General features: G+C 58.4%; 4 protein-coding genes across 4 annotated transcripts; 1 reads left to right on the top strand and 3 right to left on the bottom strand.

Moving 5' to 3' along the window:
* Nucleotides 1-1,448: 1,448 nt before the first annotated feature.
* COCSUDRAFT_57096 (hypothetical protein) lies at nt 1,449-2,431 on the bottom strand (the record flags this gene model as incomplete). The annotated part of the gene is made up of 3 exons (XM_005645672.1): nt 1,449-1,510; nt 1,768-1,980; nt 2,401-2,431. 3 exons carry the CDS (start codon nt 2,429-2,431, stop codon nt 1,449-1,451), a joined length of 306 nt encoding a protein of 101 aa, XP_005645729.1.
* A 9,150-nt stretch (nt 2,432-11,581) lies between these two features.
* COCSUDRAFT_33821 (thioredoxin-like protein) lies at nt 11,582-13,288 on the bottom strand. The gene is made up of 3 exons (XM_005645671.1): nt 12,785-13,288; nt 12,534-12,701; nt 11,582-12,406 (listed from the first exon to the last, which is right to left on the bottom strand). Exons 1-3 carry the CDS (start codon nt 13,205-13,207, stop codon nt 12,272-12,274), a joined length of 726 nt encoding a protein of 241 aa, XP_005645728.1. The 5' UTR covers nt 13,208-13,288; the 3' UTR covers nt 11,582-12,271.
* Nucleotides 13,289-13,427: 139 nt separating this feature from the next.
* Nucleotides 13,428-15,986, top strand: COCSUDRAFT_30323 (glycosyl transferase; the record flags this gene model as incomplete). The annotated part of the gene is made up of 11 exons (XM_005645670.1): nt 13,428-13,592; nt 13,675-13,776; nt 13,867-13,928; nt 14,034-14,076; nt 14,155-14,247; nt 14,328-14,450; nt 14,556-14,798; nt 14,894-15,232; nt 15,355-15,514; nt 15,622-15,796; nt 15,896-15,986. Exons 1-11 carry the CDS (start codon nt 13,527-13,529, stop codon nt 15,984-15,986), a joined length of 1,497 nt encoding a protein of 498 aa, XP_005645727.1. The 5' UTR covers nt 13,428-13,526.
* A 477-nt stretch (nt 15,987-16,463) lies between these two features.
* Nucleotides 16,464-17,343, bottom strand: COCSUDRAFT_33820 (hypothetical protein). Its single transcript, XM_005645669.1, has 3 exons — nt 17,206-17,343; nt 16,997-17,094; nt 16,464-16,865 (listed from the first exon to the last, which is right to left on the bottom strand). The coding sequence occupies exons 1-3, from the start codon at nt 17,260-17,262 to the stop codon at nt 16,691-16,693; spliced, it is 330 nt and encodes a 109-aa protein (XP_005645726.1). The 5' UTR covers nt 17,263-17,343; the 3' UTR covers nt 16,464-16,690.
* Nucleotides 17,344-18,639: the final 1,296 nt, after the last annotated feature.

The following is an 18,639-nucleotide window of genomic DNA, read 5'->3' as shown; positions in this document are numbered from 1 at the left end:
GTAGGGTGCGTCCGGTGGTGCTGCAGTGACGCACCGTGATGGCTGCTGTGGAGGCTGTGGGTCTTAGTAAGACCGCTACGCCGCGTGACTGGGAGGTGAAGTGGCACCAAAATGCGGGCCCGCTCCAATTGCAGCGAAGCCCGGCAGGCCCCTCCTGCGCCCATGCTGTCCCCTCCTCTGTAGAGCTGTGGTGGGTCTCCTGAAGGAGGATGATGTCCCACCTGTCGCGCTCCAGAAGGTTGAAGAGGCAGCGCCTCTTGTCTCTGTCCCTGAGGCCGTTGACGTTGAGGCTGAGAAGGCGCAGTGAGGGCGATCGGGAGCGAGTCATGGCTGCGAGGGCCGCCGTGCCGGCGGGCCCCCACTGCGAATGCTCCTGGAAATCCTGTGCTCTACCCGCTGCCGCTCCTGCTGTTGCCCCTGCTGCTGTAGCCACCACTCTGTAGGCTGATGCCGCGTACGCGCTGAGCGCCACGGAGCCGGCAGCCCCGCTAGTGCGACCTGCGCCGCACGCTGCGCTGCGCGCGCTGCGGCTGCTCGCGACTCAAAGCCCGGCGGGACGGTGGGTCTCCCCTGCTGACGTGCAATGGGTGCTGCTGGGACCTCTGCCGGCTGCGCTAGGTCCTCCGGTGTCAGAGCCGGCAAGCCGTACGAGTCGTCCGGCAAGCTGTCTGCTCCATGGATGCGACGCAGAGCATCGCAGAGGAGCTGGTGCCGCAGCTCCCTATCTGCTGGTGCATCCCCTCCCGACACGAGCGCGAGTGGTGCATCGCTGTGCAGCCGGCGAATCGCTGCCGCGCTGTCTGCGGGGGAGAAGTGTGTATGCCCTGCCAGCCACTCCAGGCACTCCTCAATACGCTCAACCGGGACGCCGCTGAGGTCCAGGTGCGGAGGGCGACGGTGAGCCGTCTGGGGTGGATCCTCGGTGTGAGGCAGATCCCAATCCATGGGGGTGGCTGCACCTTTATCGCGCACGCGCGATATCCTGCGTCGCAACTCTCGCTGCGGCACCGAGTATGCCTGTGTCTCCCACTCCATCGGTACCGGCGGCGGTGGCGGCGGCGGCGTGTCTTCCTCCATGTCTGTCAGTGCCTGTCTAGCAGCAGGGAAGACCTGTGCACTTCGGAACCCTAAACCCTAAACCCTAAACCCTCATTTGCGGCTTCATATCTCCCATATGCCACCGTTTGCTTGTGCCCCACCTTGCTGACAGATTGAGGCATAGTTTAGGGTCACATTGCCAGCCCCGAGCGGCCCCTAGTGGTAATGGGTCCGAACGCGATCCTGTTCTATCCCTGTCGGCCAACCGTATCAACGTGCCTTTCATGTCTGTTCCACCACTGGTTGCCCGCACATCCATAATTGCCTGCCAGTGATTGATGATTGCCTTCTTTGCTGTGACCCCTGCCTCCAGCTGCAAGCCCTAGGCTTGCCCCGTGGGTCCTCCAACGTCACCTCAGCGGTGTTGCGTTGCCGGCGGGCTGGAGCGCGCCTCTGGGGATGAGGTTGCCCTCTGGTGCTTGGGACATGTCCATCGCTAGGAGCCTTTCTGTTGCCTTTCTGTGGTATGCCTTCATGCTTGCGCTTTTCTTAGGTATCGCATTATCCTCCTGCGGGAGTGCTCTGCGTGCCCCAACTCTGACAGGTTTCCCCAAATATCCTATTGCATGCGTGCTGGGAAGCGTGCGATTGGCACCTATGTAATAGCGGGGGCTCCCCCTTTAAAAAAAAAAAAAAAAAAGCAGCGGCAACAGCTGCCCGCAGCCCCACCGCCGCTCCGTTCCGGCCCTCGCCCGATTCGCCAGCGCCAGCGCCAGCGCTCCACAAAGCCCGCGCGCGCGCGGCACATCCGGCGCAGCACGCACCTAGCCCGCAGGTGCGGCAGCTCGAAGCCCTTGTACAGGCCAGCCGCGCTCCCGGAGACGATCGCGCAGGTCTGGGTGCCACAGCAGCCAGCAGGCCGCAGCGGCCCGGCGCGTGTTCCTGCGTGCTCGCGACACACATCCGGCCGCTCGGATGGACTGCAATCCTCCCCGAGGTGCAGAGTTCAATGTCCCTTAATGCATACGATACCGATCGAATCCAACAGTGACAACATAGGATTCCGGGCAGCGCACAGGATGCGCTCCGGCCGTTGGGTTACAAGTGGTCGAGCGGTGACATGGGCATAGAGCCAGACGGCCAGAGACGCACCTAAAATACTATCACAACCTAACATGCTCACCTAAGCAGACAAACAAACCCTAACTGGCAAACAGCAACAGCCCTTCAATAGGATAGCAAACCCGACTCCTCGGCACAACACATCCCAAACATGGCAAACTGTGCATCAGACGCCAACGTGCACGCACCCCTCCTGACCAGGACCCAAGCACCACAGGGTAATCCCATCCCCTGCGGCACCCTCCAGCCCGCCGGCAACGCAACACCCCATGGGTGACGTTGAAGGACCCGCGGGGCAAGCCAAAGGCTTGCATCTGGAGGCAGGATCCATAGCCAGTGGCAAGCATGCTGCAATGTGCAAATCAAGGCAGGCAGGCAAGCCCAAACAGCATAGCATGACAAGGCATCACAAGGCGTCACATGCACACAGCAGAGAGAATCTATCCAATGCACAATTCACGTAGCGAATTCAAAAAGCTTCGGCCTGTGCTCAGAGAGCGGTGCACAGTTGAAGCTCTGCTGGAGCACAAACTGCCTAAGACAACACAACGTCTGTCTGCAACAGCGTCCCTCTACCCGGAGCTATTTAGGCAGAGGCCAAAATACGAATTCAAACGGGACATAATCTGCAGGCCAACAGGACATGGCCGCCGGGCAGCCCGGTCAGCGGACGCAGGGATATTGGACCGGCCTGCGGCTCGTGGAGACTGAGCATCAGCTCTACGATGTCTGGCGTGACCTCAACCCCAGCAGTCGTGCCTTCACCCACGTTGCCACCACAGGTCAGTCAGCTGCCCGGCTCGACCGCTGGCTGGTCTCGGAGACGCTGCGGGCGCGGGTCAGCCGGGAGCCGCGAGCGATCGGGCAGGTTCTTGGTTATCCAGGAGACCACCTGGGGGTCAGCCTGAGCCTTACAGCTCCAGCCAGCACACTGTATGGCTCTGCAGCCTGGAGGCTGCCCCTTCATCTTCTGGACGATGAGCCATTCTGCGATCGCGTTACGGCAGCGATTCCGGAATATCTTGCCGCGCACCCGCTCGGAGAGGGCGTCACGCAGGGCAGCAGGTGGGTGGAGTTGAAGAGGCAGGTCAAGGATATGGCCATGCAGCGTTCCTGGGCTCTCGCAGCGGAGCGCCGGGCCTCTCAGCGGGCTCTGGAGTCTGACAGCCGCGCAGCGCTTGCGGCGTTCACCCGGCGGCCCGCACCAGACACCCTTCTGGCATGGCGGGATGCCCACCACCTTCTGCAGGGCCTCAATGTGGAGGCAGCTAAGGGGGCAGCACTCCAGGCTGGGATCGTATGGCAGTTCTACGGTGAGCAGTCCACCTTCTGGTTCCACCACCTGGCCCGGGAGCGGCAGGGCCGCACAGAGTTGATGGCCCTCAGGACAGGTCCAGCCCCTGACAGCCCACGGGTTGTCCTGGATCACCCAGCCGGCAGGGATCGGGGCGGCGCGGTGCTGCGGGAGTACTACAGCGGCGACGAAGCGGCAGGCCTCTTCGCGGCGCAGCCGGTGTCGCTGGCAGCCCAGGATGAGCTGCTGCAGGCAGTGGACAAGCGTTTGTCCCCCCAGGCAGCTGCAGCGGCAGAAGGAGAGCGCGGTGACGGCAGCGTGTCGGTCGCAGAGCTGGAGACTGCCCTCCGGAGCCTGCCGCGCGGCAGGGCACCGGGCTTGGATGGCCTGCCATATGAGTTCTACCTGCGCTTCTGGCCTGTGGCAGGGCTGGAGCTGGCAGGGATGCTGCAGGAAGCTTTCGGCGGCGGCAGGGAAGCGGCGCTGCCGCCACCGCTGACGCAGGGGCGTATCACTCTCTTGTACAAGGGGAAGGGGGCAGACAGGGAGTCTCCAGCCAGCTACAGGCCCATCACGTTGCTCAACACCGACTACAAGCTCGCGGCGCGGGCGATCGCCAGCCGGATCGGGCCGCTGCTGAATCAGGTGGTGGATGCCACACAGACAGGCTTCCTGCCTAAGCGCTGGGCGGGGGACAACGTGCTGGCACACCTGGAGGAGATCAGCTACCTGGAGGACACACACCAGCCAGGCGTGCAGGTCTTCTTGGACTTCGAGAAGGCCTTCGATCGCCTTGACAGGGCCTGGATTGAGCGGTGCATGGCTGCGGTGGGCTTCGGGCCCGGTGCGCAGCGGTGGGTGCACATCCTGCACTCCGGCACGACCGCGCGAGTGGCCTTCAACGGCTGGCACACCGATGCCTTCCCGGTGGCCTCCGGCGTCTTCCAGGGAAGCCCCCTCTCGCCGCTGCTGTTTGTGCTTGCCGCGCAGCCGATGGCCGCGCATGCCAGGATGCTTGCAGGCCAGCTAGCTTTCCAGCCCATCAGACTGCCTTCAGGGGAGCCAGCACCAGTCATGCACCAGCATGCGGACGACACCAGCGTGCACGCGCGGACTCCCCGGGATGCTCAGATCGTGCTGGGGGCCAGCGTGGGCCTCCACTGCGCAGCCACAGGAGCCAGGCTGCAGCGCAGCAAGAGCCAGGCCATAGGGCTTGGCAGCCTCAGCCATCTCGCCGGGCCTGATCCAGTCACAGGAGTCACCTTCGCGGCTTCGGGCGACGGCGTCAAGCACCTGGGCATTCCCTTGTCCACTCAGGCAGCTGCAGCTGCCACAGCCCTATACACAGCCATCATTGAGAAGGTGGAGGCCCGCATCGCCCGCTGGTCCGGCTTCAGACTCAGCCTGCTGGGCCGAGCGTACGTCGCAAAACAGGTGCTGGCCTCCATGGTCACCTACCATGCCACCTTCATACCGGTGCCACAGGACTTGCTACAGAGGCTCTGCAGAGCCATCCACACTTTTGTCGCGGCGAACCGGCCGGTGACCCCTGGCGCAGCGGCGGCGCTGTTCCCAGGCAAGGAGGTCTGCTTCCGCGCGCCCGCACACGGCGGCATCGCGCTGGTGGACATCAGGGCCCAGATCCTGGCTCTCCAGGCCAAGGTGGTGGGCAGGCTGTTGGAGCCGGAGCAGCTGGCCTGGAAGGCCTACTTCGACCACTGGCTGTACAGGAGCACAGCCTGGCTGGCAGCGCAGGAACCCGGCACGGTGTCAGCACGGCGGCAGCACATCTGGCAGCTGGGAAGATTCCTGCTCTTCTCCACCTTTGCAGCGAAGCATGTGGAGGCCCCGCAGCGCGTCCGGCAGTACCTGCATGCCTACCAGCAGCTGCGGCCCCATCACCTGCAGAAGCCGGAAGCGATCGGCTACGACGCAGTCATGGGTGAGCCACTGTTCTTCAACAGGCAGCTCACAGATGCAGTCAGGCAGCCCTTTGCCTGGGAGGACTGGGCCAGGCTTGGCCTGGTCAGGATCAGCCACCTGCGCGATGTCGTGCGCGGCCCGGAGCATCCGGATCGGGTGGTGCGAGAGCGCGTGCCCATCCTCCTGGCTGCCTTGCCAGCAGCCTGGAGAGCGCTCATTCAGGTGCAGCCACCGGCCGCTATGTGGTGCGCATTGCCGGACCCGTCGGATCGCCGAGTCTGGTCTCGCACAGCCGAAGGTAGCACCTACCTTCTCAGCCACACAGTAAGCAGCACAGGAGCCCTTGTGCCAGTGGAAGGAGGCGTTGCATCCATGCACGCATTCCTTCCTCCGGCCGCGCAGCCTGCATTGGTTCAGCACTGGGACATCACCAGGCCCTGGCATCCACGCAGCGGCACACGTCAGCAGCGCCAGCACGCGGAGCAGCTGCACCCAGAGCAGCACCTGCAGGTGGAGCAGCAGACAGGGGAGCAGCAGCCAAGGGAGCAGCTGGAGTGGGAGCAGCAGCTGCCAGAGCCACCGCCACCACCGCCGCCCACACTATACTTCTTTGGCCTCTGGGGATCCCAGGTACAGGACCCTCAGGCTTGGGGGCTCGGCACGCGGCCGGCACATGAGTTTGTAGTGAGGGAGGCCACCGCGCGGCGACAGGTGCTTCACAGGATCAGCAAGGGGGAGGCCAGCCCGGCGGGCCCGCTGCGACCAGCCATCTGGGCTGATACCACAGATGATCAGCGCAGCGGCCTTCGGGCGCTCGAGGCGCGATGGGAGGCCAGGGCTGCAGCTGCTGGTACCGCGTCGCAGGTCTTAGGCAAGAGGCCTCGAGGGCAGCCTGATCCCTCCTCCTGGGCGATCTGGATGGCTGCGCCGCAGCCACGTCCGGTTCCGCTGCGGGACCGCGGCGGGCCTGCGGGCGCGCCAGCGGGCCCTTCACCAGTGCCACAGGGAGCAGATGTCACTGTTGATCCTGCTGCTGCTGTCACAGCAGACCCATCAGCACCTTGGGCTCATGTGTGGCAAGTGGTGCACGCTTCCCATCTGGACCGGCGGCAGCGCGTGACAGCGTGGAGGCTGCTGCATGGCCAGCTCTTCGTCGGCGGCTTCGCGCGTCACGTCCACCGTGCCGATCCCGCCGGTCACGTTTGCCCGCATCCGAGCTGTGCAGGTCAGCTGGCCACACTCACCCATGTCTTCATCATCTGCCCTCTCGCCGCCGGGGTGTGGGACTGGTTCGCAGCGACATGGGCCGCGGTGACCGGAGACGACGCGCCACCGCGCAGCGCCGACCTTCTTCTCGCCGATGACACCAGGATCTGGGGACCGCCGCAGCAGCTCAGGCAGCTCTGGGATCGCCTGCGGCTCGCTACGATCTGTCAGCTGTGGGCAGCATATCAGCGCGGCCGCCACCAGCCAGATACGGCGGCGATCACCCCCGGAGCGGTTGCGGCTCGCATCCTGTCTTCCTGCAAGAAGGCCCTGCTTGCCGATTGGCGGCTCGCGACCGTCAACGTCCGGCAGACAGCAGGTGTGCTCAGCGACTGGCTTCGCGGACGCGACCCGATGATCACCAGGGAGCAGTTCGCGGCGCGATGGTGCCACCGCGCGGTCCTCTGCGCGCTGGAGGAGCTGCCGGGCGCGCAACCTGTCATCCACTGGAGTGCCCAGCATCCCGTGCCGCTTCCAGCGTGACGCTTCCGATCCACCATTCACTGTACCCAGCCGGCCACGGCTATAACTTGGCTATCTGTATGACCCCACCTTGCTGGCAGATTGAGGCATAGTTTAGGGTCACATTGCCAGCCCCGAGCGGCCCCTAGTGGTAATGGGTCCGAACGCGATCCTGTTCTATCCCTGTCGGCCAACCATATAAACGTGCCTTTCATGTCTGTTCCACCACTGGTTGCCCGCACATCCATAACTGCCTACCAGTGATTGATGATTGCCTGCTTTGCTGTGACCCCTGCCTCCAGCTGCAAGCCCTAGGCTTGCCCCGTGGGTCCTCCAACGTCACCTCAGCGGTGTTGCGTTGCCGGCGGGCTGGAGTGCGCCTCTGGGGATGAGGTTACCCTCTGGTGCTTGGGACATGTCCATCGCTAGGCGCCTTTCTGTTGCCTTTCTGTGGTATGCCTTCATGCTTGCGCTTCTCTTCGGTATCGCCTTATCCTCCTGCGGGAGTGCTCTGCGTGCCCCAACTCTCACAGGTTTCCCCAAATATCCTATTGCATGCGTGCTGGGAAGCGTGCGATTGGCACCTATGTAATAGCGGGGGCTCCCCCTTAAAAAAAAAAAAAAAATCTGAACTGTGATCTTACAGCCTGCAGCTGAGAACCCTGAGATCTTTCCAGCGGTGACCCTGACACAGGCAGACATGGTATTGATGCGCAATCCGCACCGCCTCGCCGTCCCGCAGCGACACCCATGGAGTGGGAGACGCCTGCTAGCACGCCGCAGCAGCCTGCCACTCCTCGCCGGGTTGCTGCCGCGCGCGACACGGCTGCAGCCAGCCCGATGGAATGCGACAGCCCACAGGTGGAGCTGCCTGTCAGGCCAGCACCTGCAGGAGAAGCCACCGCAGCTCAGCTGCCCGCTCCGTCACCTCCACCGCTGGAGCTCCCCGGTGTTACGAGCTAGCACATCGATGATTGCCTGGAGTGGCTGGCAGGGCACACTCACTTCTCCCCCAGAGACGGCATCGCAGCGTTGCGTCAGCTGCATCGCGATGAGCCGCTTGCGCTGCAGTCTGGGGACTCCCTTGCTGCCAGGCACCAACGCCTCACAATGCTCTGCGACACGCTCCGCCGGATACACGGCAGCGACAGCCTGCCAGAGGACTCTTACGGGTTGCCAGCGGAACTCGGGCCACCAGAGGGTAGTCCAGCACAGACCTCTGGACGCCGGCAGGGCACACCAGCTATTCCGCCGGGCTTTGAGTCGCACGCCACCTCTGTTCCTGCCCGCGCCGCCGCAGCCCCCGGGGGGGGGGGGGACTTCAACTGCATCGCTGGCCAGCTAGACATGCTGGACCCTGCCGGGCAGCCCGGCCAGCGAACGCAGGGATACTGGACCGGCCTGCGGCGTGTCGAGACGGATCACCGGGTCTTCGATGTCTGGCGGGACCTCCACCCCAGCAGGCGTGCCTTCACCCACATAGCCACCTTAGGCCAGTCAGCAGCGCGGCTGGATCGCTGGCTGATATCAGAGCCGCTGCGCGCCAGAGTCCGCGCACGATCGGTCAGGTGGTGGGCTACCCAGGAGACCACCTGGGAGTCAGCCTGAGCCTCACATCACCAGCCAGCACACTATACGGCTCCGCAGCCTGGAGGCTGCCTCCCACCTTCTGGATGATCAGCCGTTCTGCGAGCTCATCGCAGCGGAGATCCCAGCATACCTTGCCGCACACCCACTCGGAGATGCAGTCACTCGGAGCAGCCGCTGGGTGGACCTAAAGCGGCAGGTGAAGGACATCGCCTTGCAGCGCTCCTGGGCCATAGCAGCCGAGCGCCGGGCAGCTCAGCGGGCTCTGGAGTCGGACAGTCAGGCAGCGCTCGCAGCCTACGAGCGGACACTCACCGCAGAGACCCTGCTGGCATGGCAGGACGCCCACCACCTGCTGCAGACCCTCCACACCGAGGCAGCGAAGGGCGCGGCGCTGCAGGCAGGGATCGTGTGGCAGTTCTATGGGGAGCAGTCCACCTTCTGGTCCCACCACATGGCCAGGGAGCGACAGGGCCGCACGGAGCTGCAGGCCCTCAGGACAGGTTCGATGTCTCTTAATGCATAAGGCATACCGATACCGATCGAATCCACAAGCGACAACATAGGATTCCGGGCAGCGCACAGGGTGCGCTCCGGCCGTTGGGTTACGAGTGGTCGAGCGGTGACATGGGCATAGAGCCGGACGGCCACAGACGCACCGAAAGAGAAAGGATGAACCTCGCTTACACACGCATGCTGGTCGCACGCTTTCCAGAACACATGCATAAGGATAGCTAGGAAACCTGTCTGATGGGTGGTTCGCAAAGCACTCCCGCAGGAGGATAGTGCGACACCTAAAGAGAAGCGCAATCATGAAGGCAAGCCGCTGACAGGCAAGACCTAGCAATGAACATGTCCCAAGCACCAGGGGGTGACCTCATCCCCCAAGGCGCACTCCAGCCCGCCGGCAACGCAACACCCCCCGGGTGACGTTGGAGGACCCACGGGGCAAGCGTACGGCATTGCATCTGGAGGCAGGGGGCACAGTAAAGCAGGCAAGCAACAATGACAGGCAAGCTAGGCGTCAAACTGCTGGAATTGTGGAACATAATGATGCATCAGCACGCCGATCCGGCTGACTGGCTATGAAGGTAGGACACGATAAGAACTCGAGAGCAGCACACCCACCGACTGCACAGGTGGGGATAGGCAGGAGGCATGAGTGTTCAAAATCCTAGACTGGTATTCCTGGACTTCGAGGAGGCCTTCCACTGAGCCGCCCGGCCGAGGGATACCCATGGTGTGAGCAGCCCGAGCACGGTTGGTGGGGGGCGAGGCCACCAACACTGGGGGGCGAGGCCAGTGTCCCGGGGGTGGAGGGTGCACCCCAGGGACCGTGCAGAGCTGAGCTTGGCGGGTCCCTCGACCGGTGGTACCGCGTGCTTGAGGCCCCATTCCGCGCTGGCAAATGGTGAAGGCGCAAGGAGCTCCGTCGCGGCAATCTGTGACCCCAGGGCTCTAAGGAAAACATACAAGGTGACAAGCCGGGCTGACCCGGGGTGGAAGTGCAGGAGTGAAAGTGGTCATCCGTGCCTGATACAACCCAAGGGGCTCTTAGCGACCAGATGTCCAGTGAACCTGCCAAAAAATGTGTCGGTGACCAAAGTACGAGAAGAAACGAGCGGGTGTCATGGCAAAAGGCCAGGAGAGCATGGTCATACAGAGTGCCTGTTTTAGGCCAAGGCAGGCCACCTGGTTTAGGCCAAGGCAGGCCACCTGGTTTAGGCCAAGGCAGGCCACCTGTTTTAGGCCAAGGTAGGCCACCTGGTTATGGCCAAGACAGGCCACCTGTTTTAGGCCAAGGCAGGCCGGGTACGATGTGTGGTGGAGGAGAGCATCAAGCGGGCAGCGGCACTGGGTGCTGTGCGCTCCAGCGGATGACTGGCTGTCCGTCCGGCAGGGCGCCTTTTGATGAGTTGTCATGCTATGCTGTTTGGGCTTGCCTGTTTGCCTCCAAGTTGGTTTGCACATTGCCTGCTTGCCACTGGCTATGGATCCTGCCTCCAGATGCAGGCCTTTGGCTTGCCTCGCGGGTCCTTCAACGCCACCCATGGAGTGTTGCGTTGCCTGCGGGCTGGAGTGTGCCGCAGGGGATGGGTTTACCCTGTGGTGCTTGGGGCCGGTCAGGGGTGCATGCACCTTGGCGTCTGATGCAAATTTACCATTTGTTTGGGATGTATTGTGCCGGGGAGTCGAATTTGCTATCCTATTGTAGGGCTGTTGCTGTTTGCCAGTTGGGGTTTGTTTGTCTGCTTAGATGAGCATGTTAAATTGTGGTACTTTTTCAGGTGCGTCTCTGGCCGTCCGGCTCTATGTCCATGTCACCGCTCGACCCAACGGCCGGAGCGCACCCTGTGCGCTGCCCGGAATCCTATGTTGTCGCTTGTGGATTCGATCGGTATCGATCGGTATCGGTATGCCTTATGCATTAAGGGACATTGAACTAGAATTGACATCCTAGAGCCCTGAGCAAGGTGAAATGGGCTTCTGTGATCTGGCGACGACTTGTATTCCACGGGGCCCATGACTGAGCCGCCCGGCCGAGGGATACCCAGAGTGTGAGCGGCTGGTGGGGGGCAAGGTCACTAACACTGGGTGGCGAGGCCAGTGTCCCGGGGTTGGAGGCACCCCGGGGACCGTGCAAGGCTGAGCTTGGTAGTACCGCGTGCTTGAGGCCCCATTCCGCGCTGGCAAACGGTGAAGGCGCAAGGAACTCCGTCGCGGCAATCTGTGACTCCAGGGCTCGTTGCTCTAATGCTGGCGCATCGCTGCAATGCTGTCGTTGGCACATGAGTGTTTGCATCAATCTTGCCCTCCTCGATTTGCGCGCTCGAAACGCCGGAGAGCTCCGGCGCCGCGCAGCAGGTGTCTCACGATTCGTGGGATATTGATCGTCTCTTCCTGTCAACACGCTGCGTCAAATATAAACTCACAGAGATCAAGTGATATCATGAAGATCATGATATAGAATCACACTGCCCACTAATTCAGCATTTGTAGGAATCTTTGCAATACTACAATTTCTCCTTTGCACAAATCCTATGAGAAGCTGAAGCCCCTGCAAGCATATTTCCCTCATCGCTAAACACACGTCAGCACTTCAACTTCCCAGGTGCCTTCGACAAACTTCTGTTCTGCAGGACAATCGTACATACCTCCCATTCTCCTTGCAATTGATCCGAATCTGTGCAAAAGGATTCATAAACAATCCGCAGTGCTATTTTCAGCATGAAGGATCAGGAGGTCTGTGTCTGCTCAGGATAACCTCCTAATGAATACTGCAGTAGAACCTCTGGGTCTTCCCAGAAAATAGCCCAAATACCACCGTCCCACTGCAGTCATACTCTGCAACATTATGCTCAAGAAGACAAGCAATGGTGTGATCTCAGAGAGAGGAAAATACTGTGTTGAATATCGAAAGTGATATCCGGTACAGTATTTTCCCTATTTGCAGTGTGCTCTGTGCAAGACACAGACTCTAAAAGGTCAGTGAAAATTCCTATTTCTGCATCCTGAATAACCTTTTGATGAACATGTGCCTGAGCAGATCTGCATCTTTCTGCCACCTTGCCCCTCCAGTCATGCATGGTCTCGGGGGTTGCTTTGTGCAGTCATTGAGCCCATAGGACGTGCCAGGCCTGATGTAGGCCCCCTGTTGTTTCTGAATGGTAGGGGCTCAGATGTTGCCAATGCTCTCACATCACCTTCCAAAACCTGTGCATGGAAGGATATCAGAATGCAAAAGGACGCTGTGCTGTTGGGACCAAGAGGAAAACACTGGCGGCAAATTTTAAAGCAGAAATACAATGTACAACGCAGGGTGATCTAATCAGGGCCATACTTCTTGGGGCAAACGTCCAACAGCAGCGGCCTGCGGTGTTCCATTCTTGTCCAAAAACACAAAGTGAGGAATGCCTCTGACGCCATACTCTGCAACCTCAGGAGCCCACTTTGTGTTCTCCACGTTGAGCATCACAAAGTTGACGGTGTCTTTGTATGCCTGTTCAACCTGCACCAAATGATTGGGAGTGTCAGGTTGAGGTGGGATTTGCCAGGCACCAGTCTTAGTTTATCGGAAACTGGAAGCGTCACCTGCAACGTTATGGGCGCCAGCTCGTTGCACACTTCACACCAATCGGCGTAAAATTCCATTACTGTTGGTCTCCCATTTGTCAAGGCAACGTCCAGAGGAGTGGAGAAGCTCCTGAGGCGTTCCAGAGCAGGGGCTCCATCCATTGTTTTCACAAGGAAGAGGCTCCCAACTGCAACCACCACCGCACCGACAGCCAGCAGAAGATTTGCATCAGTGCTTCTGCTGCTGGTCGTTACAGGGGTTCCTTCAGGATCGCTGTCTTTGATCAGCTGCACTTCTCTAGGTTCAGATTCCGCGCTGCATCTTAAAGTTGACACATGGATCGATCTGGTACTAGAAGCTCTGTACACCCTAGGTGCAGATCGAGCAAATATGTTGCTGCCAAGCAAGCTTGGTCGATGCTTCAGGAAAGGTAGGCTCATTGGCACTCACAGTTTTGCTGGTCAAAAGCACAAAGGGACCAGGTGCTTTAAAAATCCATAACATACTTCGCCATTGAAGATTTTTCATGCGGATTGGCCGACGGAAAAGGAACGAAAAGAAATTAGATGAAGATTTCACGTGCCGTCATGTGCCAACTTGGCGGATGGCTTTCATTCTTTCTGCTTGTCCTTCGATTTTGACGCTGGATCGTAGTGCTTCTCTCGTCGTGCTATATTGCAGCATGCTTAACTGATCTCAACATGTACTTGCTGCATCCAGGAGGCGCACAGGGTTGAGGCATTCGATGCATTGGCAACGATGGCAGTCTTGAGCCTCGTGGCACCTGTATGCTTGATTGCAGTTGCAATTGTAGCAACAGGTCCGGTAAGTTTACATCTATAAAGGTGATATAAAGTCTGCTTGTCGTTGTCTGCTTTGAAGTCATGGCTACCCTGTGCGTGGGCAGATCAATACTCTCTGTCTTCTGGGCGCCTTGGGATGTCTGTCTCTGATACTCATTCTAGCTGCAAAGGCATGGCTTCGATACAAGCTTCCATCTCCAAGCCAGGTAGGCGACCCGTCCGATGCTTCTCTTGTCTGAACCTCATCGGCCTACTCAAACTAAGCGATCGCTGAAGCTATCTGTCCCAATATGCAGAAATCAATCGGTTTCTTTCACCCCTTTGCTGACAGCGGTGGAGGTGGTGAGAGAGTGCTGTGGTGAGCCACTGGCCCACACCTACTCAGGGATTGTTGCAGAATGCCATGTTGTGAAGACATCCTAGAGATCCAACATCCTAGAGATCCCTGTGGAATATCCTGCAGGTGTGCTGTTAGGGCAATCCAGGATGCACATCCAGAATATCAGGTAAGTTGACCATGCTGGTGCATCTTACACACAGATTGCCGTTTGGTCTCTCCTAATGATTGACTGTGGAATGTGCAGATCCTCATCTACTGCCAAGCAGGAAGCACGCCGCAGGCGCTCTGTGCAAGGGCATCTGCTGCGTTCCTCCTGGACGTCAATGCCACGTTTCAGGTATATGAACTTCCAGGCGCTCATTGAGCATTGTCCATCTACCCAGAGACGGAGCAGGCTAGTGTGATCTGCTGATGCAGGTCGTTCCTCTGACATGTTGTCACCTGATTCTGCCAGAAACATACCCCAGATGGACGATGCTGCGGCAGGCCCTCGGGTCTATACAATTAGCATATGACGGTCTCTTGCAGGCTGTCCCAAAGGTGAACTTGTATAATCTCTGCCTTGCTTGTCGAAATGATGACGTGTATCGTTCGCCATGTGCATATCAAGTAAAAGCTCGCTCAGCCATATATTGTTGCCCCCAGGTGATGGTTGACACCAGCGGCTGGGCATTCATGTACCCCCTGTTTAGGTTGGCGGGGTGCAGAGTGGCTTCCTACACACACTATCCCACTATCAGCACAGACATGCTTCAGCGGGTGACCAGTAGGCAGGCAACCTACAACAACGATGTCGCAGTTGCTGGAAGCCCGCTGATGTCGCTGGTGAAAGTGGTGTACTACTACATCTTTGCGGCTGCATACGGGGCCGTGGGTGGCTGCACCAATGTGAGTTTGCAGGCCGACACTTGTGCAAAGTTTGCAACATGCAGTGCGCCAAAGCGTTGCCACATGGTGTCCTGATGCTTCCAACAATGTTGCAGGTGGTGATGGTGAATTCCAGCTGGACTCGTGGGCACGTCTCTCGGCTTTGGTGGACCTTCACCCAGCCGTTGCTTGTATACCCGCCTTGCAATGTCAGTCACCTGGCGGCCCTTCCGCTGGACCGCAAGTTGAAGTCTCTCTTCCTAGTGTCTCTGGCCCAGTTCCGCCCAGAGAAGGATCAGGCCAAGCAGCTCCGGGCCTTTGCCATGGCGCGACAAAGGGCAGCTGCCCAAGTGATGCACCCCGACGAGGACTCCTCGCACGCAGTCCTGGCCGCTCGCCTGAAAGTAGTGGGCAGCTGCAGGAACCACGAAGATAATGAGCGGGTGGCGCAGCTGGTGCGCATGTGTCCTCTGTGCCCAAGTCTCATGTCAGCACATGTGCAAGCATGCCATATGTTGCCCTGCGTGCATGACTTGCTGGCTGCCACCTCAAGAGCTGGGCTGTCTGGTTGCCGCAGAAGGGGCTCAGCAGCGAGTTGGGGCTGGATGCATGCGTGGACTTTTGTGTCAATGCGCCATTCTCCGAAGTCCAGCAGCTTCTCGGAGGCGCTGTGGGAGGCCTGCACACCATGGTCGACGAGCACTTTGGCATATCCATCGTGGAGTACATGGCTGCAGGTGGATGTCCTGCTCGTTGATAGCTACCTGGGCATGCCATGCAAGTGGGGGTTCTCAGGTCTTGCAGTCCTTAATTTGCTATTTCTCATACCCTGTTGTATTTGCAGGGGTGATCCCTATTGCGCATAATTCAGCCGGTCCCAAGATGGATATAATAAAGACTGACACCTGGGACCGGGTCGGCTTTCTCTGTGAAACTGAAGAGGAGTACGCACGTGCAATCTTCGAGGTTCTGTCCATGGACCAAAGTAAAAGGATGGGAATTGCAGCTGCTGCGCGCAGGTGAGTGAGGCCATTGCTGTTGGAGTTTGGAAGGATGCAGAAGGGCACAGCAGGCACATGCCTTTGTATGTTAATCTCTCAATCTGTTTCTGTTTACAGGAGAGCAAGTGAGTTTTCAGATGAGCACTTCAAAGACGGCTTTCTGAGGGCTTTGGAACAAGGCTTACTGCCACCAAATGTGCACATGTAACATTCTCATCAGTGTCTCTGATGATTTCTCAGTAATGCAAACGTCTCCATGTTTAATTGGTTGGCTGGCTTGAGTTTTCAAAGGCTTTGTAAGTCTCTGCCAGCATAAGCAGGAACCTTGTGTGACCATGCCTTGCAAAACCACACATGGTGTGCGCTCCAAAATATACCGATGCCATACCTCCCATGGCCTGCCAAGCTTGGCTGATTTTGCTTAGCCGATAGCAGAAAGAAAACTATTGGAAAGTAGAGAAAAGGGTGATTTAAACCTGTGTCCTCTGAACGCACAACCATTGTGACTAGTGACATTTCAACTTGCAAGCATGCATGCTTGTATTTTGGTATCTGGCACACCAGTGTCGGACAAATCTCCCCCCAGTGAGCACAGCACCATGCTAATGCTTTGTAAAAATTTTCAAGACGTTAAAAACGTATTAATGGTCTTCCGAGTTTGTTCAATGGAGGTTCCTGGTTCTTTCATGACAATTTGATTTAAAATGAACAGTTTGATGTTGGCACGCAATTTGCGCCGCCACTGCCTGTGTCACAGGTGGACCCACCCTCCTGCAGGGAAGCTGACCAAGGTCCTATACAAATTTGAAGCAGGGTCATACTCATATATATGGCAGACTCACCCTAAATCTCTCGTGTTTGCTCTTGCATGTTTGGTCTTTGTATTTGCATGTTGAAGTGAAAAGCCTCTTGTCAAGTGTCAGCTCTCTCCGCTGACTTGAGCACCTCTATGCAAAAAGCTGATACGCAGCTGATGAGAGATTCTGGCCTCTCTTCATGGCTCAGGTGTCCGACAGCTTGCAACACTACACATCTGCTGGTTGGCAGGGCAGCTGCCAGATTTGATGTGGCATGAGGTGTGGATATCCTGCAAGGGGCACAAAGACATCTGCTAGCAATTCTCGGTGAGACTCCTTGATACGCTACAAGGTGCAGACTAACAAGAAACTGCACTGTGGGGTACAACTGCACCATTGTCAGTGAATGAATGTGGATCACCTGTCCTCTTGCCCCGTGACAACTAGTGTTGGCAGCTGCTCCGCCTTTTGCAAGTACTGCTGCATTTTCAAACGCCCAAGCTTTGGAGCTCTCGTCACCTACATGGGCACGCAGGCAACTTTGAGACATAGAAAATATGAGAGGGGATTGCACATTGTGACATGGACTGCATCATGTTCAGACAGGCAACCATCAAGACAGGCTCTCACTTCCATGATAGCTGCATCCCAGCCCTGCATCCGCAGCTGAGCTTTGTATAGCTCCATGATTTCGGGAGTGGCAAGGTTAGGATCTGCCCATGCTCCTCTGTTGCTGACCTCCCCGACTTCAGTGCGCATCATGCGCACAAGCATGCGCCTCCCCAGTCTTGATCAAGCAGCCACAATTCACATTGATGTGCAACACCTCAGATCAGCCAGTAATAGCCAGTAACAGTCAGCCAGTAACAGTCAGCCAGTAACATTCAGTAACAAACACCTCAGATCAGCCACAACAATCATGGGATTGAGCTCAACCCACCTTGAGTTCCCTAGGAGACGCGAGAAAGGAGAGCCCACTTCGCCTTCATCCATGGATGTTGGATGCAGCAACAGCATGCCAATGGCCCGCGCGTCAGGCTTCCTGCCTTGAAGGCCCTCAGGAAGCGCCGCTTGCCCTCCAGCGAATCTCGCCTCCATGCTGCATTGAGCCAAGGACCTTTCCTTTAGTGTGTGGTGCGGCACTCACCAATTCTGGGCAAATATGTTGGTTTCTAACGATGCTCGGCCGCTCACCTCTGCACATGCGGACTGAGGTTTGCCGCTGCCAAGACTGCCACCACAGCACCATCGGCATGTCCAGCAAGGATTACGCTTGTGAATCCAAGGGCAGGGCACAACTGCTTAGCCAGCTGAGCTGCATGCTCCAGTGTGTAGGGATTGAAGCTTGCTGTGACAGATGCCCGTGACGTGAGCCCGAACCCGGGCCTGTCAAAGGCAACAACTGGGCACCGACACTCATTCGCCAATGGCTGCATGATATTCCTCCAAGAGAAGACGCCTCCGCCGAAAGGATGTATCAACAGGATGCATGCTCCTTGCCAATCATCCTCCAGCCCCTTGGACACACAAGAAAGGGCTCAGATAACTGGTCTTGTGCAAGCAGAGAGTCAAGAGGTGGTCCCTGCGATAGGCTCATACTGCCAACATGGGAAGAAAAAAGTGGGGGGATTCCTAGCAACAGCAGTATTGATGCTGCCGTCTTCCCTACCTGTGAGCGCGCAATCTTGTAGTGGACAAGCATGGTCCCAATGGTAATGAAGCATGAGTCCTCATCTGCAACATCAGTTGGTACAACACCGTCGGGGTCCTCATCAATCACCCGAAGGAGCTGTTGACTTTCCAGGTCACCATGAGTTGACTTCTGACGCCCCAGCATCCAAGCTTCTTCGCCCTCCTGCACGTCAGCAGCACATGTGCAGCCACAATCAAAGTCTTTTTGGATTGCACAAGGTTTGCCAGACATCAAGGGTAAGTGACTCATGCTGCAAGAAGTGCCCCTGTCATGCCCACCTCCCATGGATACCCAAAGCCAAGGAGACCTGCAAGAACACTGCAAAGCTCAAATTTGATTGCCAGCAAGTTATGTGACAGCTCTCCTTCTGT

The sequence above is a fragment of the Coccomyxa subellipsoidea genome (genome assembly GCF_000258705.1).
Source record: "Coccomyxa subellipsoidea C-169, whole genome shotgun sequence".
NCBI lineage: Eukaryota > Viridiplantae > Chlorophyta > Trebouxiophyceae > Coccomyxaceae > Coccomyxa > Coccomyxa subellipsoidea.
The sequence above is the reverse complement of the archived record's forward strand: the minus strand, read 5'-3'. Positions and strand labels throughout refer to the sequence as shown.

What these genes read in the sequence shown, in the direction of transcription:
- COCSUDRAFT_33821 (XM_005645671.1), bottom strand. Translation starts at nt 13,207, where the DNA reads ATGAGCCTACCTTTCCTGAAGCATCGACCAAGCTTGCTTGGCAGCAAC. An exon ending in TGGCGCCCATAACGTTGCAG is followed by an intron (nt 12,702 to 12,784) that starts GTGACGCTTCCA and finishes CATTTGGTGCAG; the next exon opens with GTTGAACAGGCATACAAAGA. An exon ending in TTGGACGTTTGCCCCAAGAA is followed by an intron (nt 12,407 to 12,533) that starts GTATGGCCCTGA and finishes TTCCATGCACAG; the next exon opens with GTTTTGGAAGGTGATGTGAG.
- COCSUDRAFT_33820 (XM_005645669.1), bottom strand. Translation starts at nt 17,262, where the DNA reads ATGGAGCTATACAAAGCTCAGCTGCGGATGCAGGGCTGGGATGCAGCT. An exon ending in GGGATGCAGCTATCATGGAA is followed by an intron (nt 17,095 to 17,205) that starts GTGAGAGCCTGT and finishes GTGCCCATGTAG; the next exon opens with GTGACGAGAGCTCCAAAGCT. An exon ending in GTCACGGGGCAAGAGGACAG is followed by an intron (nt 16,866 to 16,996) that starts GTGATCCACATT and finishes TGCCCCTTGCAG; the next exon opens with GATATCCACACCTCATGCCA.